Below are 26,819 nucleotides of genomic sequence, written 5' to 3' on the forward strand. Positions count from 1 at the left end.
AGCAGATGGACAGAGCTGCCTACAATGAAGACACAGAATCCTGCAAGAGGGAGTGGATTTAAAGAGGGAAAGATATACTGGTGGAACGAGACCTGCACCAGCATTCTTCCAGCACCTGCTGTATGCCAGGCACTGGGCCAGGCTCACACGTGCCATCTCAGTCAATGTGTTTAATCCACACAGCTCGCAGGGCTTGGGCTCACCACTCCACAGCCCTTCAGTCCTGTCACCACCTCTGAGCCCAGCTACCACAGGGAGGACACCGTGCAGCCAGGCCTGACCCAGGGCTGCCCTGGCGCTCACTGTACTACTTCTCCCCTCTGGCTCTGGCCCAGCTGCTCTGGGCTGAGCCCAAGTTCACCTGGCCTGGCTGGCCCTCCCTGGGGCCAGGGCTCACGGTTGGTCAGGTGCATGTGCTGCTGGAAACTGCACCCCAGGGAAGGGCAGACGGTGCTGGTAACAAACAGAGCGAGGCCTGGGGCAAGCCTAGATGTTGGGGAGCCCATTGGCTCATCTTAGAGTAAGGAGCGTATTTCTAGCCTCAGAAGGTGGCTAAGGGAGTTACATGGAAGAATGTGTGTAAATGTACAGAACAGAAGCAGTCTGCATTCCAATTCACTGTCTCTCATGTGTGCACATACACACACACACACTTACACACACACAGCATACGCTCATGCTGCAAATCACTGGATGACTCCTGGCTGCCTGGTTTAGCCTTTCCTGCCCTGTGGGGACACCTGCCTCATCTTACCTCTCTTGGCCATGGTTTCTCTGCCTCGTCCACTTTCCTATTGCCCTGGTGCCACCCTCAGGCCCTTGGAAGAGGGGTCCTGCTTGGAAGAAGCTGACATTTGGGTGTGACAATTTGCACATGATCCTTCATGTACTCGGTTGCTGCTATTTGGTTTCTAATATTGGCAAGGAGCGTGTCTAGCACACAACTTTCTCTCAGCACCTCTGACACCCCACTGTGGCTTGTGGGAGCACCATGTAGGGCTGCTGAGAGGAGAGGGGAACAGAGCACACGGGCGTGTGTGTACTCAGAGGGACGTCGATGTCCTGCAGAGCCGAGAGGTATTGTTGAACACCTGGATGGTGTGCTTAATCCTGGACTAAACACCATGCTGGGCAAGGCAAGGAAGAACGGAACACACACAGGGACCAAATTCTGGTGGCATCACTGAGGCATGTTATGGCCTCCCATCAGGGCCTGGCGAGGACCACATCCAGGGGGCCAGCATCAGAGGTCAGCCGCCCTCTTCTCAGCAAAACTCTTCCTGGGAAGCAGAAGATGCTCAAGATAGCTGAGGAGCCATATGAGGTGGCTCTGTAAGTATGAGGTGGGCCAGGCAAAGAATGAAGTAGGAGCCAGAGGAGGGAGCTGTCCCAGTGACTGAAGGGGGCAGGGGAAAGCGAAGGAGGAGGCTTCCAGAGAGACTTCCTGGAGGAGGCGAGATTTCAGCCAGGCCTTAGGGAAGTGAAGGGCTCCCCTGGAACAGAGCCCTGGGGGACGGTCGGGGTGACCAAAGGCAGTAGCCCACCCTGAATCTCATGGCCCTGCCTGGTCCCACGTGACTTCCCACCAGCCAATCCCCAACCTGCTACAGGCTGAACGGCCCTGCAGACACCAGGGCTGCCCCTGCAGGACAGTCTCCCTGCCGTGGGCTATCAGGGAGTGAAACCACCACCCCAGGCAGGGCTCGAGGAGGCTGGCTCTTCGGGAGGCGCCTGCCTGTCCCTGGCGGTGGCTTCCGGCTCTACTGGCTGCCCTGTGTCCCTGTGTGCCACTGGCCAGGGCTCCAGGGCCTGCAGGTGGAGTGGCACTGACTAGGGGATGAGAGGGAGTGCTGAGCCTGCCACCCCCTCCACTATTCCTTGAGACAGGCTCCATGCTGATCCCAGGGCTCACGGTCAGAGGGTCACAGGTGTCCCTGTGAAAGCAGCTGTGAGGATGGCATTTGGTGGGTGGGAAGGACTTCGTGTCTAACAGACACCAAAAGCAACATCTACCCAGGATACCTGACTTCCCTCCCTTCTATGGGGGCCCCACCTATAGCCTCCCAGCTCAGTACTACTCCATCCTTCAAATGCTCAGGCCCGAGACCCTGTGGTCAACTACAACTCCCTTCTTTCTCTCAACTCTATATTCTAGCTGGGGGCACATCCTGTGGTTCTACCTTCACGGTCTTCCCGAGACCTGGCCCCTTCTCCCCACCTCTACTAACTGGACCTCCTGCCTCCATCTTGCCCCCAAATCAATTCTCACATGAGCACGGAAGGAGGTTCCTTGTGTGAGTCAGTCAGCTCTCTTTTCTCCTCTGCCCAGCCTCATCTCCAGTGAAAGCCAGTCTTTTCTGAGGAGCACTGGTTGGCAAGACCCCACCTGGAAACTCTGGCCTCACCCCCACTCCCACTCCTCACGGCTGGCACTGGCCTCCTGGCTGTTTCTTGAGCTCGGCAGGCCCACTGCTGCCTCAGGCCCTTTGCACTGCAGTTTCCTCTGCCTGGAGCACTTGCCCCCAGATGTCAACTTCCCAGTGAGGCTTCTTCTGACTTCCCCATTCCAAACTGCACCCCACTCACCCAGTACTCACTCCCCTGCCCCTGCTTTGTTTCCCCGTCCATTTGTAATGGGCTGCTTTCATATGTAATTCCTAGAGCTGCTTAGCATCTGTTTCTCCCCATCACACTGTAAGTTCCAGCTTCGTTTGCAGTGGTGTCTGCGATGCTTACGATGTTTCCTGGCCCGTGGTGACTCAGTAAGTGTTGTCCAAAGATTCAGTGTCAGTGGACAGCCATTCTGCAAGGCATCGGGGTACAGCCCGACCTCTCCGTAAGGGCCCTCGTCCCCAAAAGAAACAGCGAGTGACCTTCTCAGCCTCAAGAGGGGACCGCTAGCCCCATCCTCAGCCCCTTGGGGCCGTCACTCACCGTCCACTGGGTTGAGGTAGTCGTGGAGATGGGGTGCGCTGGCAGCACCCCCGCTCTGCATCAGCAGGTCCCCGTAGGGTGCGGGGTGGCCTGCCACGAGGGTCATCTGGTGGTAATAGTCTGAGGGGGTGGTGCCTGGAGCAGGAAGGCTGAACAGTCCCCTCTCCTTAAGGTGCTCCTGGGCCACTGTGGGCAGAGGGGAGAGAAAGAAGCCGTCAGAACCTGGCACTGGCTGCGCCTTTTCCTGCCCCCCAAAAAAAAAAAAAAAAAAGCAAAGAGAAATGCACACCTGGTGTGGGGGGTTCTCTCCTGGGCACTTTCACCCCGTTGCCCCACTGTCTGCACTGTGCCGTGCCTGGGCCTGGCTGGCATGAGCTGCAGTGTTGCTGCTGAAGGAGGCCCAACTCCGCCCTCTGTACTCCCCCATTTCATCAGATTCATAAACAATCTTCCCCTACTCTGCTTCCATGCCCCTCAGAATCCCAGAGCCCCAGGTCAACAGGATCCATAGTCCAGCAGAGTCTTCAAAGTTAAAAGAAGGTGCAAACAGAGGCACCTCGGCGGCACGCGGCTGGGCCAGGTCAATCTGTGCCTGAACATTCAGGGTGAGATCCCTGCCAGGGCACCAGGCCTGGCCAGATAAAGCTCCCGGCCTGACACACATCCTTATCCCTGCAGCGCAGAGCCTCGGGGCTGTCTGCTTCAACCCTGAGGTCAGCCCTGCCCAGGGCTTAGGAAAGAGGCAGCGAGGATGAAATTCAGAGCATCTGAGGGAGGCTGGCCCTCAACAGGATGATGTCAGGAAACAAATGGGAGCTTGGAAACCTAGCACCGCCATCGAGAGTCCACAGGTGTGCAAAGAGGGCAGTCTGAATCCAGGAAGCAAGCTCCTAACCACTGTGCAGTGCAGCCTTTCTGTTAGCAGTCCCGACAAATTCCAAAAGAGCTCCCTTATGTGCTTTGCAGAGAGAGGAGACCGGGCCATGGAAGCCGCCATCCTCCTCTGCCTCCTTCTCGCCATCTCCTGTTGCATCTCCCAAGAGTTCAGGCCTCCTGCCAGGCTGATCGCCCACAGGCTCTGCCTCCATTGTGCATGCCCAAAGTTCCCTCCCCTACTCCTTGCTGCCTACCCGACTTCCCTCAAAACCTTCCCTGGAGATCCCATTTGACCCCAGTCACACATGGTCTGGCCAACACTGCCTCGGATCGCCAATGACCTTCCAAACCTCACGCGGCAGGCTCTGGGGCTGGGACCGAGCAGTGCACACAGGACTCGAATTCAGACCTCCTGCCAGCTGCTCTTGAGCCTAATCTGCCATCTTTGGTCACTTAGTAGCCCAAGGGCTGATGAGGCCTCGGAGTATCTGGTCTACTTCCTGTGGGAGCCAGGGCCATGCAAATTAGCCGGGTCCCATCTATGTGGCGGGGCTGTGGGTGGGTACGTGGGTGTTCCAGGAGCTACCTCAGTGTCTATCTTGAACTCATGCATAGATAGCATGGTGCTCCATCGGTCAAAGGCCTCTCGTCCAGGGGCAGCTCTGTCTCACCACCCCCAGCTCCTTTTTAAATTTTTTTTTTAGAGACAGGATCTCACTCTGTTGCCCAAGCTGAAGTGCAGTGGTGCGCTCTGAGCTCACTGCAGCCTTGAACTCCTGGGCTCAAGTGATCCTCCCACCTGGCCTCCCAAAGTCCGGAGATTACAGGCATGAGACACTGTGCCCAGCCCACCCAGCTCTTCATGGGCGACACTGCAGTCAGTGGAATACAGTGTCCCTGGTTCCTGAGCATCTCCAGAAGGTGCTTTGTTCCTTCCTCCCACAGACATCTCTCATGGCTCCGGCCCTGGGAGAGCAGCCAGGTTCCATCTGCCTCTTCCCTGGAAGCCCTGTTACCATGTGTATTAGTTTCCCAGGATAAATGCTGTAATAGATCAGCATAAACTTGGTGTTAACTGTTGTTAAAACAGCAGAACTTTATTCTCTCACAGTTCTGGAGGCCAGAAATCTGAAATTGAGGTGCTGGCCGGGCCATGCTCCCTCCAGAGGCTTAAGGGGAAGATGGTTGCTGGCCTCTTCCAGTTTCTGTTGGTTGCCAGCTTCCTGCTTGTGGCCATGTTACTCCCATCTGTGCCTCTGCCTTCATATCGCCTTCTCCTCTGGGACTCTGTGTGTGTCCCTGGACGGGCGTGACTGTGTCTGCCTTCTCTGTCTGTCTCTTGTAAGGACACCAGTTAGTGGATTTAGGGCCTGTGTGGATCATCTAGGATGATCTCTTCAGCTTAAGAGACCTAACTTAATGACATGTGCAAAGACCGCTTTTCCAAATGAGGGAATGCCCACAGGTTTGGGGGTCAGGCTGTGGACCTGTGTTTTGGGTGGCACCCCTCAGCTGCCATACTAGGTGTGAGCATCAACCTGTCGTTCAGGAGTAGTATGAAGGGACGCCAGCCTGGTCATTGTCCGAGGGAACCAAGGCTGGGGAGTTGACAGTGTTAGTGTGAGCCAGACAGAATCTGGAATGTGAGCTGTGTCCTCTCGCTCTTGGTCAGCCCGTCATGGACGGGGCACGGTGGCTCACGCCTGTAATCCCAGCACTGGGACCTCAGGAGTGATGTGGACAGGGCTGGGCCCACTGTTCACAAGACAGCAGCCGGGCGTAGAGGCAGCACAGGCCTCAGGGCACCCCAGCTTGGTCACGGCCACACAGGGGACACACGCAGAGTTCAGGGCTGACTTCTGACTTTGAGGGGCCATTTCAGAATGGTGCCACATTCCGGCTAGCCATTTTCAAGCCCCCTGGCTACAACCATTTGCCTTGTTTGGTTTCTCTTCGGTGAGGACCAGGCAAAGGGGAAACCTCCATGCCAGGAAGATGAGTCAACGTTTCACGGAGGCTTTCTGCACATTTGAAAACTGGAAGCCTCCTTTTCATCGTGAGATTCCAGCCTGCACATTCTCAGAGCCAGGCCTCTGCTTCAACTCATGGTCACACCCACCAGTTGGAAGAGGATGCATTCCTCTGGGGGAGAATGCTGGTAGTGATAAGAGACTCACTGGGACCACATTTCCCAGAGCCTCTGCCCATGGGGCTCTCAAGTTCAAGTTGCAGATGTCCTCTAGCCTGAGAGGTCAAGTCTCAGCTTCGTGTATTCTGAGAAGATGCACTGGGTTGCTTTCAAGGATGGGGACAATGAGTGGCGAGCAGCACTGTCAGGGGTGGCACAGGGCCATGCCACACTATGGGTGGGGTTGCACTTCCCAGGGAGACGGCATGGGTGGGACTGGCCCCCAAATGTCTGGGTTACTAATATGTGTCTGCATGTGTCTGTCGGTGGGGTGGGTGGGGACTAGAAGTATAAAATTTTAGATCTGCTTTATACATATAAAGACATATTTGTACCATGTGACCCTGCCCTTTTCTGGCTGAAATTAGTCACACCAGGGGTGGCCATCTGATCTCTGAGCCGGGCCAATCAATTTTCTCTGTCAAGCATCTGAACTGAGAGACACAATGCCACAGCTTCATCCCCGGAGCCCCAGGGCCTGGGCTGCCACTTGGAGGCCTCCTGTGTTAACCCGCAAGGGGTAGATCTAACAGAGACGCAGGCAGCAGCCAGCCCACTCCGCCTTCCTTCTGCATGAGACACCCCAACACAACATCCCCTTTCCTAACACCAGCTCCTGCAGACTTTGGTTGGTTACAACCAGTGGTTCTCAGCTACACAGGACCTACCTGGATAGCCCCTTACTGTTATTATTACGGTAAATCATATATGGTTTGCATGCAAAAGAGTGCTTACCAAGTGCTCTTTAATGAGCATAAAAACCAAAAACCTGTTGTTTGGAAGTAGTGTGAAGGAACGCCAGCCTGGTCACTGTTCAAGGAGACCAAGGCTGGGGAGTTGACAGTGTTAGTGCGAGAGAGGCTGGCTGTGCCCTGCCCCAATGCCCTAGCTACCCCTTCCCATCCCCAGACCCTACTCACCGTCAGCGGGGCTGAGGCCCCTGGCCGCAGAGATCATGGAAAGCGTAGGGCTGCTGTGCACAGAACGGAGGTAGTGCTCCATGTGGGGGTTCACGTACGGGTGGGGGGCGTTGAAGGGGGACTCCCCAGGGCCAGCCGGGTGCGGGGAAAGCCGGATCAAGGAGATGTCAGAGATGACAGGGCTGCCACTCAGGGCGGGGGGCCTGCAGAGACAATGGACAGCCGTCTAAGAAGGAGGACACAGAGGGGACCCCACCAAGACCCCAAAACCGACATGGACAGTCCTTGTCTCTCCTGGAAAGACTTTCCAGAACAACCTGCACTTATTATTTGCTACACCGACATCCCCTGGTCATCTGTGAATTCGAGTCCGAACTCTCAAGCATCAGCCAGCGAATGCAGACTGAAAGCTCCAGGCTGGTGCGTGCGCCCACCCGCCAGTCCCACGCTGGAGAATGGACCTCGCACCCGCGACTGGACTTGCTGGAGCACAGGCACACCTGGCCGCCCACACGTCACAGTTGCACTGTGGCTTCCCCAGTGCCTCCTCGAGGCCGGGCACAGGCCTGTGTGCTAGAAACATGTATGAAAAAGAATATGAAAATACGAATACCACAGGTAAAACGCAAAGAGCTCATACTGCTAACAGGATATGTGAAGAAGACAGGGGGATCAGGAGATGCCCTGCAAGTGGAGAATTTCTGGCTTCAGTTGGATGGTTGGTTGTTGGTGTGACCAGCTCGGCCTCAGGGTGAGGATTCAAGGCGAGTTTTGAAATTGGTGAGCCCCAACTAAAATCTTGGAATATCTCCTCGCCATGGAATTCCTCCTAGCGCTAACAAAGCCACCCTTCTCAGATGCCCCAACAGTCAGGTGTGCATTTGGCTTGGTGCTCCTGGCTTGGGCTGGCATGGCCAGGGTCCACCCTCATGTCCCCCAATCTGCCCACCAAGAGTCATGGAATCCACTCAATGTGACCTCGGGCCCTTATGTCAGGTCTGCTGACCTGGGGCCTCTACACAGCTGTAGGTGTATTTTGAGGTCATCTACTCCAAAACTCACTCATTAAAGATGAATCAGACTTTACGGTGAAACAGCTGCGAAACCACAGCTAAGTCACCAGCAACCACATTTACCAAGATTTCATTTTGATTTCTTCAGTACATAATTTGACATTGTGCAAAGAAAAGAGAGTGTGTTAGAGTCAGACAAGCCTGGGTTAGAATCCCAGCCGAATCACACCGTAACCTCTCCGAGCCTCAGTTTCCTCATCTGCGGAACTCGGATCACAGTAGTGTCTTTTTCATAGGGTTGTCGTGAGGATGAAAGTCCCCAGAACTGTGCCAGAGACACGGCAGGCAGTCATGAAAGGAGAACTGCTGTTACAGGGTTAGAACCACACTTTGAGGGCTAACCCAGCAGTGCCCGGGAGGCCCTCACAGTTTTCACACTGGATTGTCGCTGGACGTGTGAAAGGGCACTGCTGGGATCGGTTATTTCAGGGAGGAAATGATTTGTCTGTTGGCTGAGCAGACCAGAGATAATTACTGATCATGCTCAATAGTGCATGAAAACTAGGCTTACAGTACAGTACAAACCAGGACCCAAACAGGTGACATCCAGATGTCCTCACATCTGGGTTTCACAAACTTCCCCCTGGGAGGCCGCTGCGCCGGGCCTGGAGGGAGTCTTCCACGGCCTGGTTGTCTAGCTTCAGCAGACATGACTGCTCTGCTCATGTAGATCCCATGAACCTGCTTCTGTCTTTTTGCCTACGCCAATCCTTGGCCTCCAATGCCTTCCTGCACCCTATACTGTGGCGGCAAACTCCTCATCCCTGTCAGCCCAGCAGGTGGCACCCTCCCTGAAGCCCCTTTTCTTGCCTCAAGATCCCTTCTCTCTGCTCCCCTAGGGAGCACTGTTCCAGGCTCAGGCTGACAGGTGCATCTCCCAGGTTCCCGGGCTCTGCCTGGGAGCAGGGCATGTCTGAGGCACTTCTGCATGCTCAGCACCGGCAAGGAACTGGCGCCATGCAGGTGCTCAGAGGTACCTTCAGAATCAGTGACAGCCACATGTCTGTGTGCCAGCCACTGAGCACCATGGGAGGGAGACTGTGGAATAAGTCACAAGTCACAACCTCAAGGTGTTCTCACTCACAGCCTGCCTGTAGAGGTGGGTGCCTGTGCATGGGAACGGCATGAAATGTGGGGGGCTTAACAGATAGCTTTAGCCTAGGAAGGGGCTGCTATGTGTGCCCGGGAGAGGAGAAGTGGGGCTAGGCTGAGGCATCCCTGGTTCAGGGCAGGTCCTGTGGGCTCCGGCCTGTGACTGCAGCAGGATGACACTCACATCCTGCCATGGGATGTGCGGGTTGTGAAGAGAAGGCTCTGGGACATCACCTCTGTGTGGCTCCTGGGGGCGGACCTGGGCTGAAGGATACAAGTTCTGGAAGGCTGAGTGCGGCTCAGCAGAACGTAGGGTGTCTACAGGCTGGGAGAATAGCTGAGGTGCCTCCTGTCCTGACTCCTCGGTCCTCCCCAGACACTCCAGGCAGAGCAGGTTCCCAGAGTCTGCAGGATGCCAGCCAGGGTTTGAGGTCACAGTAGCCTGTGATCAGATGCCGGTGGCCCTAGGTGGCTTTCTTAGGTCCCAGGAATGCCAGCCTCCCTGGCACCAGGGTTACCCTGTGGGGTGTGCCAACCACAGCTGAGTCCCCCTGTGAAAGCCAGTGATCACATGGGGATTTCAAGCTACATGGTGAGGCCACACTGCAGGCCCAGTCTGGCCAAGGTGACCCAGATCCCACTGGCCAGGTGAGCCTCCCCTGAGAGGCCTGGAGTGAGGTGTTGTCACGGCCACACGCACACCACTGTCTGGGGCTGCCATGGAGGCAGCTGGGCCTGAAGGTGGCAGGTGGGGCCTGGGTCACACATGGAGGAACTGGGACTTGCGTCTCCACAGTGCAGCTGCCACGGTTCGGGGAAGGTAGACTCCACCTCCCCCTTCCCACCGCGTGCATCACCAAGGGAATCAGGAGCCCAGGTGTAGCCCAGGGTGGCCTCTTCCTCTCTCAGGCCCTGGGCTCTGTAGGGATGTCCAGGGGTCTCTGCAGGGGCGCCTGGACTATATCCTCACGGCAGCCCCCATGAAGTAAGCATCGGCTGTGTGCCCCACAGGTGGGTATGGAAAAATGGCACCAACCATTGCACTTGACCACGAGCACACTGCGTCGACAGGGGAGTCACTCTCCACGCTGTGCGGCCAGTGAGAGGCAAGCAGGAGGCCCCTCCAGCGGGCCTCACTCCCGGGCTGGGACTCCCTCATCCAGGCGCTGCCTGCCCCATCAGCACCGCTGTCCAGGACTGCCTGTTCCCTTGGTGTGACCAGACAGGAAACTGGGAGAGGCCACTGTCCTACCCCAGAACAGGTTCTATCAGGGGCAGTGGAGAGACAGGCCAGCCCCACAACAGGTTCAACTCAAGGGTACGGAGCAACCCTTGCTCTTCCCCTGTGCCAGGGAAGGCTGCAGTGCCAGGCCTGGAAGAGGGGGATCTGAGCCACAGAGCCATCCCCCGGAGACAGATACAAATGCTACCGAGATGCAGCGGGGTGGGGCAGGACACTGCACCTGGCACTGCCTGTCCCCTCGAGGGCGCTGGCTCACTAATCCTTCCCGCTTAGCTGTGTGGCCTCAGCCAGAATGCTGCTCCTCTCTGGTGCCTCACCAGGGTAGTGTGAAAAGACCAGGGCTGGGCACCTGGTAGGGGCTTTATAAACATTAACTCCCTTTCCTTCCCTCCTCAGCAACAAGCCAACTTGGAATATAGAGTGTCTGCTGGCTGGGGAACCCAGGGCACACAATACCTGAGACAACAGGCCCATTGGCCAATGTAGCCATCAGTGACTGTCTAGACAGTTCCTCCAGGAAGCCTCCCGTGATGTCTTTTTTGCATAGGGCCAGTAAGATCACAGCCATGCTCTTATGTGGCATCTCCCCAGGGTAGGGCTGACTGTGTGCCAGCCATCGGCAGGGCACATGCACATATTTCCTTTATGAATTCAAATAAAACATTCACAACGCAGGCACTTCATGCCCATCTTGCAGATGGGAACACCCTCAGATAGGCCAGGTCCCTTGGCCAAGGGTGCTCAGATAGCAGGTGGTAGAACCATCACCAACCCAGAGGGGGCTGGGCTGGAGCCCCTGCCTGTGCCCTGGCAGGGAAGTGGGTGTTCCTGATGACGCTGGTTGGTGGCGAGCAGGGCTCAGGGTGTGGGCAGGATCAGGGAGGCCAGGAGAGCTTTCTCCCAGTTGTTTCAGCTCCTTCTCTGTCTCCGGTCCCCACCCCACCCCTACCTGGTCATCACACACAATCCCACCCTGCTCTGGTTGGGAGCTGGAACCCCCCACCCCACTGTGCTGTGATGACCGCTAAGGATCCAGGGGCACACATGTTCCCAGAGGTGGTCATTTTGACAGACCAAACACAGCCCGAGGAACGGGCCAGAACAGGCAGAACTGCCAGCATCACACAACATGTGGGGCCTGAGGGCGCTTCCCAGCAGCCCTGAAACACGCCAGCATTGCCAAACCACACAGCAGGTCCTTCAGGGTCCAGCGCCCCTCTTTCTTGGACAATTGCCCCCATCCCAGGCTGCAGCTGAGGGTCTCATCATGCTGGGTGTTGCCAGCGCTGGTGAACAGACGACCGAGCCGTGGAGACTTCACCAGGAAAGGCGACTACTGGTGAAGTCCGAGCCACCGCTTCAGGCCGACCCCAGCAGCAACCTCCCTTTCTTCTTCCACTTCCACACTGCTGTACTGCAGGCACTAAGCCTTGGTGTGAGCCGTGGCCAACCAGGCCTTGAATTCTGACAGCTGGGCAGAGGCTCAAAGAGACAACCTTTAGGATGGGAGGAGGAGCCAACTGCATGAGCTCAATTTAAAAGATGGCCACAGTCTCCTACATCACAGATACACATGGGCACACCCTCACACACTCCCATGGCACAATCAACCAGCGGCACAGCCAGGCCTTCTGCAGGACTCTCAGCTCAGGACACTGCTCCTATGCATTGCCTTCTCCCCTCAGTCCAGCTCTGAGCTCATCTGAGCCACCAGTTGTTCCTTCTTATATTTGTTCACACTCCCAACAGGGCTGTGCCTAATGACCTGCAGGGAGCTCAGAGCCCAGGGGGAAAGAGGCAGCCCCATGAAATCAGGTACTTACCGGGCAGTATGATAAGGGCTCCGGCAGAGGAGTGATTCTCTAACTCTGAAGTGTGCAGGAAGGCTTCTCAGAGAAGATGAGATTAGGGCTGGGTCTTGAGGGATGAACAGGAGTTCACGAGGTAGTGCATTACCAACAAAGGAAGCAGCATGTGCAAAGAAAGGCTGGAGCACAAAGCTGTGTGGTGTGTGTGTGTGTGTGTGTGTGTGTGTGTGTGTGTATGAAAGTTATGCCTGAGGGACAGGGCACAGCCCACAGAGTGCTTTGGGCTGGGTCTATATTGAACCCACTTCCTTTCTGCTGCTCTGGGCAGGGGACACGTGACCTGAGCCCAGCTGATCAACGTATCCCATATCGCTAGTACTGTGATCAGTTCAGAGACGGGCATGTGCCCAAGACAGCAGCTTTGGCTAGAGTCTTTGGTTCTCTGTCTGCAAGGGTTGCTGAGCTGGTAGGGTGCAAGCCTGGGGCTGCTGGAGGCCATCAGAGGAGAGCCCAAGAAGGAAGATGACACAGAGAACAACAGAGCTGAGACATGAAGAGCCAGTGTCTTGATTTGAGCCCCTCTGCCTAAAGCTAGCATCCTTGGCCTTCTCAGTTATGTAAGCTAAAACATTTGTTTGTTTGTTTGAATCACTTGGAGTTAAGTTTTTATGTCTCAGGGAACTGCCAAGGCCTGTCAAGGCAGGCTTTGACCCACACAGCCTCCCACTGCCCAGAATGATCCCGGGCCTGGCACCCTGCAAGGCAGACCCCAGCCATAGCTGCTCGGACCTGTCCATCCACCCACCCGCAGAACAGGAAAGGGTCCCTGGACATCCTGCCCACAGTGGCCGAGGCTGGAGGGTGCAGCTGGGCATGTCCTTCTGTGTCTGGGCATGAGGCACAGCAGCGGACTCTGGGTAAGTAGAACAACCAATCAAAGCCCCTCCTCCTTGTGTGTGTGTGTGTGTGTGTATGTGTGTGTGCTGTGCACGTGTTAGTGACCAGCGGCAGCAGCAACAAAGAGCAGGAGCCCGGCGTCGCGGCTGACTCTGCCGCAGTGGAGGACGCCTGTGCTTCTTCCCGATGCTGGTTCTGGCCTGCTGGCCATGATTGGGTCCTTGCCCCAGGAGGCTGCGGGCAGAGCCAGGAAAGGCCTCTCCTTAGCAGGATCCTTCCTCTTCCCTCTCTCCTTCCCTCCCTAGTGGGAGATCCCTGGCAAAGCCCTTGGATGGGACTTCAGGACCAGGTCCAAGGGTCAGCATGGTGGCGAGGGGAAGTAAGGAAGAATGGAAGTAAGGAAGAGGAGAAAAGGGAGAACGGACAAAGTAGACTGAGGTGTCACTGGACGGCTGCTGTGTTAACCCTGTGGATGCTGCCACAGGGACGCTGCTGCTGCTGACAAAGTTGTCAGCATTTGCAAAACACCTACTATGTGCAATACATCCAGCAAGCCGGCAAGGCAGATTTCATTATCTCCATTTTACAGACCAGGAAACTGAGACTCAAGGAAGTCATGTGACTTGCCCATGGCTGCAGAGCTAGAGGTGGCAGAGCCGGAGTAGAGGCCAGCCTCTCTGCCTCTGTGAAGTCGGATTGGGCACGCTGACATCTCTAATGGTCCACCCAGATGCAGGTTGGTGCTGGCTCCACCCTTGCTGTCTCAGTTCTCGAGAAGGTTGGCTTGGTGGTCCCCTGGCAGGCAAAACTTCAGCTGGTCCCCAAGGTGACTCTGGGGCAGTGCAGGCTGAGGGGACCACCCCCACTGGTAAGCAGAACCTGGACCCTGAAGTCACAGATCTCGGTCTGAATCACGGCTTTGGTGCGGTTGCAGCCTCAGTGCTATGTGCCCTGAGCCTCAGGATCCCTTGCCTGCAGGTGGGGCAGCTCTGAGGTAGGATGAGCCAAGCATGGAAAGCATGCAGTGTAGCACCAGGCACTTAGTAGGTGCTCAATTAGTGCTCACCCCTGTCATCAAGCAGATGAGCAAATGGAAGCAGCTCAGAGAGTGGGGTAGACCCAGCCCACACCTTTCAGCATCAAATCCTAGGACCCTTCCCCATCTGCTGCCGTGAGATTTTTGGTGGGAGAGAAAAGAAGAGGTCAAGGTAATGAGCACCCTGCACAGCCACGTGTCACTCAGCATGCAGCTGGCTGGGCCTAAGTGAGCATGCCAGACCCTCAGAGTGGGTGCTCCCCTGGGAGCGAGAATGACGGGGGATGTGTACCTGGAGGATGTGTAGCTTCTGCCTGAGAAACGAGTAAGACTTTGAGGGCTGGGGAGAAGGGAGGGCGTCTGGCCTGAGCACTGCCTAAGCCAAGGTGCGGGGACAAGAACCGGCGTGTTCCTCAAGGTGTGAGAGAAAGCGAAGGAAGTGCAGGGATTGGGGCCCCCACGCCCCAGCCTTGGTGCCTGTTTGGAGAAGCTGAACAATGTGGAGCTGAGGGCTGCTGACTCACCCAGACTCAGCACCAGTCATCAGGGTGGGCTGTCCCACTAGGGGGTCGGAGCCAGAGGAGGAGCCCACCCTTGGCATGCCAGAGATGGCTCTGCTCTGAGATCTGTGCTGGTCAGTGGGGCCAGACACAGGCAGGAACAGGTCCTTCGTGTCCCATTTAACAGATAGCACTGCTGAGTCCCAAAGCACCAGTGGCATGGCCATGGTGAGGCCAGCGGCAGCAGCAGGTGGGAACACAGGGACCCAGGTGCCCCCAGACTGGTCCAAGGGCTGTTGCTGATGAAGAGAAAAGGAGGTCCAGTCACTTGGGGGTATGAGCCTACAAACCTCACCACGTGCCTGCTTCTCGGGGTGATTTATGACCTCAGTGGCAGCAGGTGAAGGGCCACAATCCCATGTGGCGAGGGCCTGCCTCTTCCCTCTGTGTCCTGTACGCCACTCTCTGGTCCTTGGCACAGGCCATGCTTGCCCCTCACAGCTTTGCCCCTTGATGTCTGCACCTCCAGTCATGCCCTTTCCCTCTTCATCCCTTAACCCAGTTAACCCCTGTTCTCCTCCCAGAGGTGCCAGCTCAGGGACCTCTCACCCAAGGCACTCCCTAGCCCCAGGTCAAGGTCAGGATCCTCCTGCGGTGCTTCTGCGTTCGGTGGCTCCTTCCCCTGACCTGAGCACGTCCATCTCAGCTGATGACCAGATGTCCTCAGCTTCGAGCTCACGTGCGCCCTGTCTCCTGTATCCGTTTCTGTTCACTTGCTGGCCCTGTACCTGGCCCTGCACATGCCAGGGACATAGAGCATGCTCAAATACATGTCTGTTTGAATGAAGGAAGGAAGGAAGGAAGGAAGGAAGGAAGGAAGGAAGGAAGGAAGGAAGGAATGAACAAAGCAGGTAGTGTGTCCAGAGAAGAGCACAGACACTACTGCAGAAGACGTGGGTCCCAGCTCAGCTCAGCTCACTCCTGCCTGGGAGCATGCATGTGCCCTCACTGAACGGTTATAATAGTGATCTTACAAATCTGTCTGAGGAGCAGAGGGAAGGCATGTGGGGGGCTCATGAGATCTCCCAGAGATATGTTCATGTTGTGCCCCCGGAACCTGTGAACGAGAACTTACTGGGGAAAGGGACTGGGCAGATGTGGTTAAGGCAAGGATTTGGAGATGAGGAGATTATGGGCCACCTGGGTGGGTCCTACATGCCATCATGGGGTCTTTTTAAGACAGCAGAGTAAGATCGGAGACACAGACGATGAGATGGCCATGCAACAGGGAGACAGAGACTACACGGACATGGCCAGGAGCCGAGGAATGCTGGCAGCACCAGACGCTGGGAGAGGCAAGGGCGGAGTCTCCGCTGGGGGCCTCTGAGGGCGCACGGCCTGGTGACACCTCGATCTTGGTCCAGTGATACTGATTTTGGACTTCTGACCTCCAAAACTGAGAGAACACATTCTATCGCTTGAAGCCACTGAGTTTGTGGTACTGTGTTTACAGCAGCCCCAGGAAATGAACTTGTCATGGAAAACGTGTTGCATTGGCCTAAAGGGAGGTGGCAGACATCACAGTCATTGTTGCCATCATTCTTCTGAGAGTAAACTCTTAGCAGGGCTCCTGTGTTATTTGCTAGGAATAACCCAAGTTCCAGGAGATGCTCCCTTTGAGGCAGGCTGGCAGGGAAGGGGAACTCCCATGTTGGGGTGGAGGAAGGTGTCTGAGCCCTGCGTTCCTACTCCCATGTGCACAGGGCTCTGGAGCAGGCTTTCCCACCCACTGCCTGGATTTCATGGTCACTGACTCCCCATAGCCAGAATCCACCCAGCACACAGCCCCAGCACGCCATTTCCTCCTGCCTTGGAACCACTGGCTTGCGTATACCAGCCCTGCCTTTGGACCAAGATGCCTACCACCCACCAGGATCACAGGGCCATGGGTGGGGTCCACGGAGCTCCAGAGTGGAGAAGCTGGGACCTTTTTGCTGTTGCTGAGCTGCTCAGGACCAGGTGCCCACTTTCTCAGAAATGCTGGGCAGGCATCCTCAGGGCCCACTGACCTGCTGGAAAGGAAGCTGGAGTCCCCAGAGCTCGCCTTGCCTCTCTTCCTCCCCAAACTGGAACTTCTTACTGCCAGGACAGGGCGTGCATGTGTCTGCTCTCCCAGGGCCTCCCTGTAGAGCAAGGCCAGCTCCTACCAGCCTCGGCTCTACCGACAAATAGAAAGAGAGCTCCAGAACGCTCCTCTGGATGGAATTCAATCTCCTCCCCAGGGTTTTTGTTTGTTGGTTTGGGTTTTGTTTTGTTTCGTAGGTGAAACTGTACATTGGCAAGCTTGCTTACCGTTTCCCATACATTTGTTTAAAAAGTTCTAGAAATCAAGTGCTTTCCAAAAAGTACTAAGGGGATTTGCATTTTTTAAGAGCCGTGCAGCAAATTCTTTTGGAAAACAATGGAAAACTGTCCCTTCCTCAAACTGAAGCGCAGCCTATGTCTTTTGTCAATCTGCACTCTCCTGCGTGTCTGGTGGCAGTCTGTCCTCATGGGGACGCTCTGCGCACGGGAGCTGAGGCCACAGTGATCAGACGTTCATTGCTGATATGTGTCTGGGTCCACACATCACTCTCCCCAATCAGCCGATGTTTACTGAGCATGGGCCTCTGATGGCACTGATGGTGGGGAGCTGGGGGTCTGAGGCAGACTTGGCCAGGGCCCCGCATGCACCCAGGTAGTGAGGGAGCAGGTGGTTGCAAACCTGACTGACAAGTGTTGTGCCCCACATTCCCAAGGTCTACCCTGAATCCACAAGTGCAGAGATCTCAGCAGACCACGTGAGTGCCCATGAAGCCATGGTGATGGTAAGACAGGCTGCTGCTGCTTGGCAGGCACTCCCAAGACCAGCCACGAGCTCAGGAAATCACGGGCCCTCAATCCCATAGTTCACATTGGTGCTTTGGCCAAATCACCATGCCAGGACCTCTGGGGTCACAGAGAGAATGGACACTGACTGCAGGCTTCTAACAGCACACAGGGTGCTGGGGCAGGGAGAGCGGTGGGAGGAGAAGAATTCACCCACTCTGCTGGTGCAATCTGAGAGGGCTTCCTGCAGGAGGTGGCATCTGAACAATGCCCAGACTCTTACAAGAGAATGGAATGGAGGTGGTGAGTAGTATAGGCCTGGTGTTCTGAGAGGGAGAAGAGCTGAACAAGGGCATGTTGTACTGGGGAACAGCCACCATAGTCCAGAGGCTGAAGGCCTGACCAGACATCTGGGTGTGAGGAGAACATGTAGGGAAAAACCGTAGTAGAAATGTCGGTAACCTACCTGAGCTACTTTACAATGGGAACTTCTCTTCACCCAAACCTGCCATCAAGGGAGTGAAGAGACCAGGCACAAACTGGGAGAGGATATTCACGGCACATATTGCTAACCACAGAATGAGTAACCTTAGTGTGCAAAATACTTATTCAAATATGGGAAAAAGACGACCTCATAGAATAATGGGCAAAATAGCCAAACAGGCATTTCCCAGGAAGGAAACATTAGTGGCCAATAAACATGTGAACGAACACTCAAGTTTCACTAGTAATAAGGGAAACAGAAAATTAGAATCACAGAAAAAACTCATCTTGGCAAAAATTAAAATGTAGAGGCTATCACCTCCAAAGTGATGGGACAAGGATATCACAAAGATACGGGGCGAGGCCAGCTCCAAACTCTGCTGGTGGGAGTGAGTGTTGGCAAAACCAGCGGGCGAAGTCTGGCAATGTCTAGGAGGGTGAGAACATGAATCCCCTGTGACTCAGCATTTCCGTTCCCAGACATGCATTTACTTTAAATAACCCCACACTTGGGGCCCAGAGGATGGCATAAAAGTGTTTCTGCAGTCATGTTCAAATTAGCAAAAACAGACACATCCCAAATGCCAGTCAACACAAGCTGCTTCAGAGCAGCCCAAACAAATGAATGAAGAGCTCCATACATTAGCGGGAGAATCTTCAGAACAACGCCGAGTGTGAAAGCAAGTTCCCGAAGAATACCTCCGCAATGATTCCATGTATATAAAGCATGACAAGGTAAAACAAATTAATATATTATTAGGGGAGTCAGACACAAGGTAAAACTGTCATAGATGTGAGGGGTGATAAACTCCGAATCCCAAAGAATGGTGGGGTGGGGAGGAACTGAGGCAGGAGAATGGGGAGCACATGGGACCTCAAATGTGCTGGCATGTCCCCAGTACTTAGAGTGAGCAGGGGATACAGTAAGGGTGTATATGTCATAATTACTCAGATATCTTAAACATGCTTTTGTTGTTCTTTTTCTTTTCTTTTCTGAGACGGAGCTTTGCTCTTGTTGTCCAGGCTGCAGTGCAATGGCATCATCTCAGCTCACTGCAACTTCCGCCTCCTGGGTTTAAGTGGTTCTTCTGCCTCAGCCTCCCCAGTAGCTGGGATTACAGGTGCCCACCACCACGCCCGGCTAATTTTTGTATTTTTAGTAGAGACGGGGTTTTGCCATGTTGGCCAGGCTGGTCTCGAACTCCCGATCTCAGGTGATCCCCCTGCCTCAGCCTCCCAAAGTGCTGGGATTATAGGCGTGAGCCACCACACCCAGCCACTTTTGTTGTTCTTTTGCGTGTCTTCAATAATTAATAAGACCAATTTGTTTTTTTAAAAGGATGGCTGGGTAGAAGTAGGCTCCGGTTTAAGTTGGCTGAGTGGATAGGGATTCTGGGAGCAGGACGGCTGCAGGGCTGGTGCTGGTGGGGAACTCAGGGCTGGTGGTGGTGGTGGTGAACGTGTGTGACTGCTGGAAAGCATCTGGGACTCAGTCGTCTACATGATCACTCCATGGGTCCTCTTGGCCACAACATCTATCTGTTGTCCAGGCTCCCTCCAGGCCATCTGCAACAGACACCATCCCATACATTCGACCTGCACTCACCCCATTCCCATTACAGACCCGGACACCACACCAGACCTGGCCAGCTTTCAGCTGTCACTCCCTATGCAGAGCCGTAATAAAGAAATCACTGTTTTCAGTTGACAAAGAGCAGATTTCTTACTAAGTAAACACTGACGTTTTGGTAGGGAAATTAAGTTATAAAATTGTGCCTACAAAGGAGGTAATACAGATGGACTTGGTTACAATCTAGCCACATGGTCCACAACAGTTGATTCATTCACTCACCCTTTATCAGCTTTCCCCGGGGAGCAGAATAAGAAGGTTATCAGCTTTTGCAAACAGAAAACTCAAAAAGCATAAAAGATAAGAGGGGATTATCAGGGAGACGTTTTTTCCTAGCAAAGTGAAGACTTTGGAGCAGGGTGGGGAGGGGAGGAGTGAGGTGCGGGGCCTGGAGGAAGCCTTGGGTTTGCTCCTTCTGTCCAGTGGAACCAGGAATGTGTCTGGGTCCGGGGAGGAGGCCCTGGGGGAGTCGGTCCTGCTTAGGCCCTCTCCAGGTGAACTGTGCCACTGACCTCCGAGTACACGGGGCCTTTGTCTGGAACAGAAGCCGCCCTTGGCTGAGCACTGCTGAACCGAATCTTCCAGAAAGTCAAGGGTTTAAAACCATGGGTGGGAAGAAGGAAATAGGAGAGTAAGATGTGCAGTCTTGGGAGTGGGGGTTGGGGGGGAGGGCTTCGTTAGTGGGAGAGATTTCATTATTTTTTGCTAGAGGCCTGGCTTTTAGCGATGAGAAAGGGCCTGGGTGGCCGGCGGGCTGGATAGAAACTCCTCCACAGTGAGATTCTTAAACTCTGGCCCAGCCTGCCAAAGTGGTGTGTGGAATTTCCTTTCCTGGATGCCTGTCAAAACTAGCTGGTGAATCCTGAGCAGCTCAGATATATTCTTCTTAGAGGCGGGTATGCTGCTGATTTTTTACCAAGCCTTGATGAGAATGTGGTTTGAGAAGATTCCCCTCTTTTGCGGCACTGGTGTCTGCCTGGAAGTGGAGGCCCCTCACTGGAACAGGGCAACACTAAGAAGGTGGTGGGGCCCTTGGTGGGTGGGGCTGGGGAAAGGCTGGGAGGTGGGGGGAGCTTTCATGCCTCCCTGCTGATAAATGCTTTCTGTTCCTGTATTCCTGGTGCTCTGGGCTCCTCCCCATACCCCACTTCCAGCATACCACCCTGTCATTTTGCCCAATTTCTGCCCTCTCCCCAACCAGATCATGGGGTCTATGTGGGCAGCAAGACTGTGCCTCCTGGAGGTGGAAGAGGCATGAAGTTTGAGAAATTAGTGGGTGCAGTGCACACTATTCAGGTGATGGATACTCTAAAAGTCCTGACTTCACTACAAAACTTATGCATGTCACAAAATTGGACTTGCATCCCACATTTATACAAATAAAAATTCTATTAAAAAAGACTGTGCATCCTTGGGTCCACATGCCCAGTGCCTGGCATGAGGCTGGCACACATGGTCCCTGGGTGAGTGTCCTCAGAGGAACGAGTACTAAGAACATACCCCACTGAGTTAAGCAACTCTGAACTCTTGCTACTTTGTTTGGGCAGCACAGGCCAAGTGTACATTTCAGAGGTGCAGCCCTGGAAGGAGAGGATTGAGGGATGGGGTTCCTGACATGTCCAGCACACTTCTTGATGGGCACCAGACATGCCATTAATGCTGCAGTGCTGTCTGCAGTGAGAGAGGCTTGAGGGCAGCGGCAATTTCTGACCTTTTCAAGCAGTGCCCCAGGGGCAGGGCACTGCTCACATTTTCCCTCAACACATCTTGACTCGGGCTGGCAGGAGTGGCCTCAAGTGACAGCACTTGGAATACAATAAATCCAGCAACAATGAGTTACACTGGATAAATGAATGCATCTGGCAGTGGCATCAGCTTCCACTGAGCGGACGATCTAAACATGCGCAGTCTAAGAGGACTCCCCGCCTCAAAGGCCAATCCACCCCACCAATGCCTAAAACTTTACTATTAGTGAATAACTCCTTTGGGTTGATTACTGTTCTGTTTCCATGTCTGCAGACAGAAGCAACACACTGCAGCCCTGAGAAGCATGGCGAGACTCTCCTTCCTCTCTGAGGACAATCACGGCACAGGGAAGAGCTCTGGCTTGGTGGGATCTCACAAGCTGAGCAGTCTTGGGGAGTTCTTAAATTCTGAGAACGCCCAGTTCTCTCCTCTATGAATCGAAGAGAAAATCCCCCACCTTACAGGGTGTTGGGAGGACTGAATAGGACACCACTGGCCCAGCACCCCGCAGGGTGTCTGCAGTGAAACGTGGCTTTCCTTCTAATGTCAGCAGGGCAGTGATGACAGCAGGGGATTGTCCGCCACTTGGTATGTCCCAGGTGTGGTTCTACATGCTTTACAGACACCCATCACAATCATTTCACACAGGGAGCCACTATGTCCCCATTTTAGAGATGGGGCCACTGAGGCTTGTGGGGCTAAGTAAGCCCAAGGATGTAAAGAGTATAAGCAGCTTAGGCAAGTTGTGAGCCCAGGCCTCGACCCTGTTCTGTCTACATCCTGGGGGTGTGGAGGGGAAATGTCCGACAGTGGGGGCCCTGAGCGACAGGAGAGGAACGGAAAAGGTCATCCCGATCTGCCGCAGCCCCTCCCCGACTGCACGCCCGCCTCGGCCTGCACATTAAGATTTGCTCCACTCCCCGGCCCCTCCTGCTCTTGGCTGACCACCACGGCTCTCTCCAAAGCCCAGAGCCAGGCAGCTCCTCTTCTGTGAGGGATTGGCGTTCAGCAAAGATCAAAGACCAGGCCATCTTATCAGACACGCTCCTCGTTAAACTTTTACAGGCCAGATTCCATTATAAATGAGCGTCTGTCCCACGCAGCCCAGCGAGTGCATTCTTGGCTTTGGGAATCTGAAGCTCTCAGAGCTGGGGAAGATTTTAGCAAGGGGTGGGGGACCAAAATGCCCAGTAAGTAATCTATGCTACTTACCAGGAGTGTATCACTGGAAAGGCGGTCAGCCTTCCCAAGCCTCAGTTTCCCCAATTATGAAGTGGGAGTGAGAGCACTGCCTTCCTTGCAGGGAGGGTGACATGACATGAGCCGGGGGCTGGGCACAGACTCCTGCTACTGCTTCTCTGCTGGTCTGACCCAAGCATCCCACAGCCCAGAGAGGGGAAGGGGCCTGCCTGATGGGGTCTCAGGGCCGTTTACATCACAGTGAGCCAAGGCTCCACATCTAGTCAGTCTACCCTCAGACAGCTGTGGAAGGAGGGTTTGCTGCCCGACACATCGCCTGGACCCAGGGTTTCCGGGCTCCCTGTCTACCTGCTGTCCAGTTGCTCTGAAGAAGCGGTCACCAACAGCTGGTTTTAAGGAAGAGCTCCCTGGAGATGGAGAGGTAGTGTGGACCCATGTGGAAAGGAGGGACAAGTTGCCGGGTGAGTGACGCTGGGCCCACCCAGCATCTCATCCCAGGGGGCAGGTGACATGCCCTTCGGAAGTCTCCTCCTTCCTCTAGGCTCTGAAAAGAAAGAAGCATGTTTGCAGAAGGAGGAGAAGGTTCTTCCCAAAAAACAAACAAAGCCAATCCTCTATGAATCCTGAACCTCGGGTGCTGTGCCAAGAATCAAGAAGAAAATATCTTTCTGCTCAACCCACCCGCCTCAGTGAATGACTGAGGACAGAGTCATAAGGGCCCAGGATGACACTGGTGAGTCACAGGATGAGCAGGCTGCTGTGTTCATTAATCTCATGGCGAATGGTGCAGTCTTTATGGGACACTGACCTTGGAAAAAGCAATCTTCAAATCCCCCCAGACTGGAAAGTTCATGAGTTCAACCCTGTAGCAGCAAAGAAACTACTCTCTTAACTGAAGCACACCGACACCGGGCTAAACATCCCCATTAACAAGCAGTCTCGGGGACCAAGTGGGGCTGCAGACACTCTTACTGCTGTCTCTGGAGGCCCTGGGTAATGCGCATTGTGCGTGACCAAGCGTGTGGATGAAAGGGAGGTGAGGCCCCCATGCCCACCAGCTGGCATTCACTCTCTTGCCCTAACATACCTGGGCCTGGGTTGATAGCTACAACCCTGAGCCATCTGTGCCAGCAAAAGCCCTCTCGTCTCTCCTCTGGGAAGGGTGGCCTTGGGCCGTGACTGCCAATGCAGTGCAAACCAACTACAGCTCAGGATCAAGAGATCTGCAGGAAGCCATCAGCAGTGGTCAGGTTGGGGGTGGAGTCACGGATGTCAGAGGTCAGAGGGTGCCATGCAGGAGGAGAAAGGAAGGCTGAGATACTGCAGCTGTTCCCACCCCATACACTCACTGCCTTTTGCAAGCTGAGAATATGAATAAGTTTAGGTCAACATGGAGGGACTTGTCTGTGAACGGGTTATCATGAGGAACCAGGGGATTTTTAACAATCCGTGTTTTGGCGGTGAGGCGCTGTCAGTGATGAGTCCAGAAAGCCAACAAGCAGCTCTGGGCCTGCTTTCCCGAAGGTCAAGCAAGCAGGGGGGCCTGCAGCGGTCCCCAAACGCTGGCCTGTGGGTGCCTGTAAATAAGCAGATTTCCGGGTTTCACCCTAGTCTGAAAGTTAACAAGAACTCCTGGGGCCAGGGCCTGAGAATGGGCATCTTTAAGACGCACCCTGTTTGTTCAGATCTGCAGCCAGGTTTGGGAACTGCTGCATGGGGCAGTTTCTATACGCCCTTCTGGGCAGAAAGCAGCTGAAATTGGTCCTTTGAAGCCCCAGGGAAGGGCAGGGCAGGGCAGGGCAGGGTTGGAAAGGTCCTCAAAAGCAACATAGGGAGCTGAAGGTCCACCCCAGCCTCCCGAACTGGGAGCATGGACTTCTACATTCCCTTCCAGGACACAAGTTAATGTTGGCCCAGGGCAGGCCAGACTCATGTTTGTGTGACCACACACACCGAGGAAATGGGGAGCACCAGCTGGGGGACTCTTCCTCGTCACACCTCAGCCTTGCTCCCCATGACACCCTGGCAAGCCTATTTCTGGGAGGCAGGGGGCCCAGAGGGCGTCTGAAGAGTTTCTCTTTCCTGTTAGCATCACAAGATTGGAGAGCCTGCTGGGGGTGTCTGTCTCTATTCACAGCCGGCCTTCTCTTCTCGCCCTTGTGTGGACTCTTGGAGACTCAGGGATGTCCCCATGGAGTCTCAAGAGAACCTTGCTTGACCAGCAATCACACCCCTGCCCCATTTGTCTCCCCATCCCTCGTGGTTTGCGCAGCCCAAAGACACTGCAGCAGGAGTCCACGGGCGGTGACTTTCCTCCCTCGGAACCACGCGAGCATCAGTAAGCCATGCAAGTCTGCTGTGAGTTTGAACCTTAAGTGACCGGGAAGGGTGCTCTGCAGAGGAGTGGACTTGGGTGTCTATGAGGAGACCACCGAGCCGGGCTGGGCTGCGTGGCTATCTTCACGCCAACCTCCATGCCCTGCCTTCCCCACGTGCAGCTGCCTGTTTACAGCCAGGTGGTCAGCCCTGGTCCTGCTCCCCTCTCCCCAGGGCCACTGTAGCAGCTCTGGCAGGTCCTCTCATCACGGCTCCCGCCCTTCTCCTGTCCATTCCCTAACTGCTCCTGTAGTTGCCTGAAAATAAATCTGACCACTCCCTGCTGCTCCTGGTTGCCAAAAGGAGGAAGTCCAAATTCCTCAACGGGGGGAAAGAAGGATCCCCTCCCCACGCCGCACCACAGCACTCTTTCAGCCCATCGCCCACCTTCCACGCTGCAGCCCCTGGACAGTCCACTCTCCCAGGGACATGCTGTGGCCGGCCTTTGCCACCCAGTCTCCCAGCAGGCCACGGCCCCCTTCTCAAATCAGCAAGTGAGGATAACAACAATGATCATGACTGTTGCTCATATCCATTGCATGTTTCCAAAGTGTTCTAGATGCTTTACTGGCATTACCCTGTTTCCTTCTCAAAATAACTCAGTTGGCTGGTTTCTGTGGGTTGTCTCAGCGGATCTGGCCCTTCTACACATGAGAGAGCTGAGGATAGTTAATTCATGTTAACCACAGCTAGGGGGTTCAGCAATGGGTCCCAGGGCGGGTAGCCTGTCAGGCTGAGAACTGACAATGGCAGGCTCTTGGGTGATAACCAAGGTACTCCTGAGGGGCAGAGGTCAGGGCAGAATGAGAGAGTGCAGGGAACACCTCTCTGGAGCCTGCACACACCGGGTGCACCCTCCCTGGAGCTATCGGGATCCTGAGAGGGAACGGGGAGGGGGTCTGCGTGCTTGAACGGTGGAAAGCAGGAGGTGCAGGGCTGAGTGGTGGGCACACCCACGAAATGGTCACCAGCTCAGGGCAGCAGGCAGAGGCTCAGGCTCAGCCGACACAGAAATGAGATGACACCGCACCTCATTTGCTGTGCAAACATCTGTGTAATTAGACACATTTGGTGCTGGCAGGGAGAAGCGGGCTACAACACGGGCTTGATGGATCGGGATGCTCCACCAGGCTCCAACCACATTCATCACGGAAGCCAGAGCCACGGGGCCATTTTCCTCACAGGCTTTGTCCTGGTTCCCACCCGGGGCCCTGGGGGCGGAGGAGGTGAGGGCTTGGGCTTGCCGGAGCCCAGGGCCAGCCCTGAGGGTCTTGCTGTGTCCCCCACCCGGCCTGGCCAGAATCAACTGTCCTGAGGATAGTGTGGAGCTGCTGGAAGCCCACCCCGGCAGGACCAGGTAGGGAAGGAGGGCTCTGGGAACACCATGCTGCTGCCCATCACTGGGGCTTAACCAGACTAGCCCCTCCTTGGCTGGGGAGGAGATCTGCATCCCAGAGCCTCATCTCCTTGCCCTCACAGAAGTAACTATCTTGCAGGGATGTCACATAAAAGTCACTGTGCCTCTCTGAGCCTCAATGTCTGCATCTGCAAGATGAAGCTTAATCCCCATCTCATAGAGCAATCAGGAAGATTCACCAGTACAATACACCAGGGCCCAGGGCCATGCCTGGCCTGCTGCAGACCCATGCAAATTATAAATATGCTTTACTGTATTCTACTGGTTGATGCCAGACTCCACAATGGGGCTCAGCGATCCCAAATAACCTGAATAACGCCCCCCAAGAACATCCACACCCTAATCCCTGGCATTTGTAAGTGTTTCCTTCTACGGCAAATGGGACTTTGGAGACGAGACTACTTTAAAGATCTTGAAATGGGAGCCACAAGTGGATTATCCCAATAGGCCCGAAAGGCAATGGCAGGTGTCCTTAGAAGAGAGAAGCAGGGGAGGAAACTCCCACAGACCAGGAAGAAGGCGAGGTGAGGAC

At 54.9% G+C, this 26,819-nt stretch overlaps 1 protein-coding gene across 2 annotated transcripts in view; it reads right to left on the reverse strand.

The window, feature by feature from the left end:
• The window catches only part of GLI2 (GLI family zinc finger 2), a 261,956-nt gene that overhangs the window by 38,795 nt on the left and 196,342 nt on the right, over positions 1-26,819 (reverse strand). For both annotated transcript variants that reach the window (XM_015109910.3, XM_077956852.1), the window contains 2 exons: positions 6,919-7,121; positions 2,935-3,120 (listed from right to left, as the gene is read on the reverse strand). In XM_015109910.3, coding sequence (XP_014965396.3) covers positions 2,935-3,120; positions 6,919-7,121 — 389 coding nt within the window. The remainder of the gene's footprint in view (positions 1-2,934; positions 3,121-6,918; positions 7,122-26,819) is intronic.

The sequence above is a fragment of the Macaca mulatta genome, chromosome 12 (genome assembly GCF_049350105.2).
Source record: "Macaca mulatta isolate MMU2019108-1 chromosome 12, T2T-MMU8v2.0, whole genome shotgun sequence".
Classification (NCBI taxonomy): domain Eukaryota; kingdom Metazoa; phylum Chordata; class Mammalia; order Primates; family Cercopithecidae; genus Macaca; species Macaca mulatta.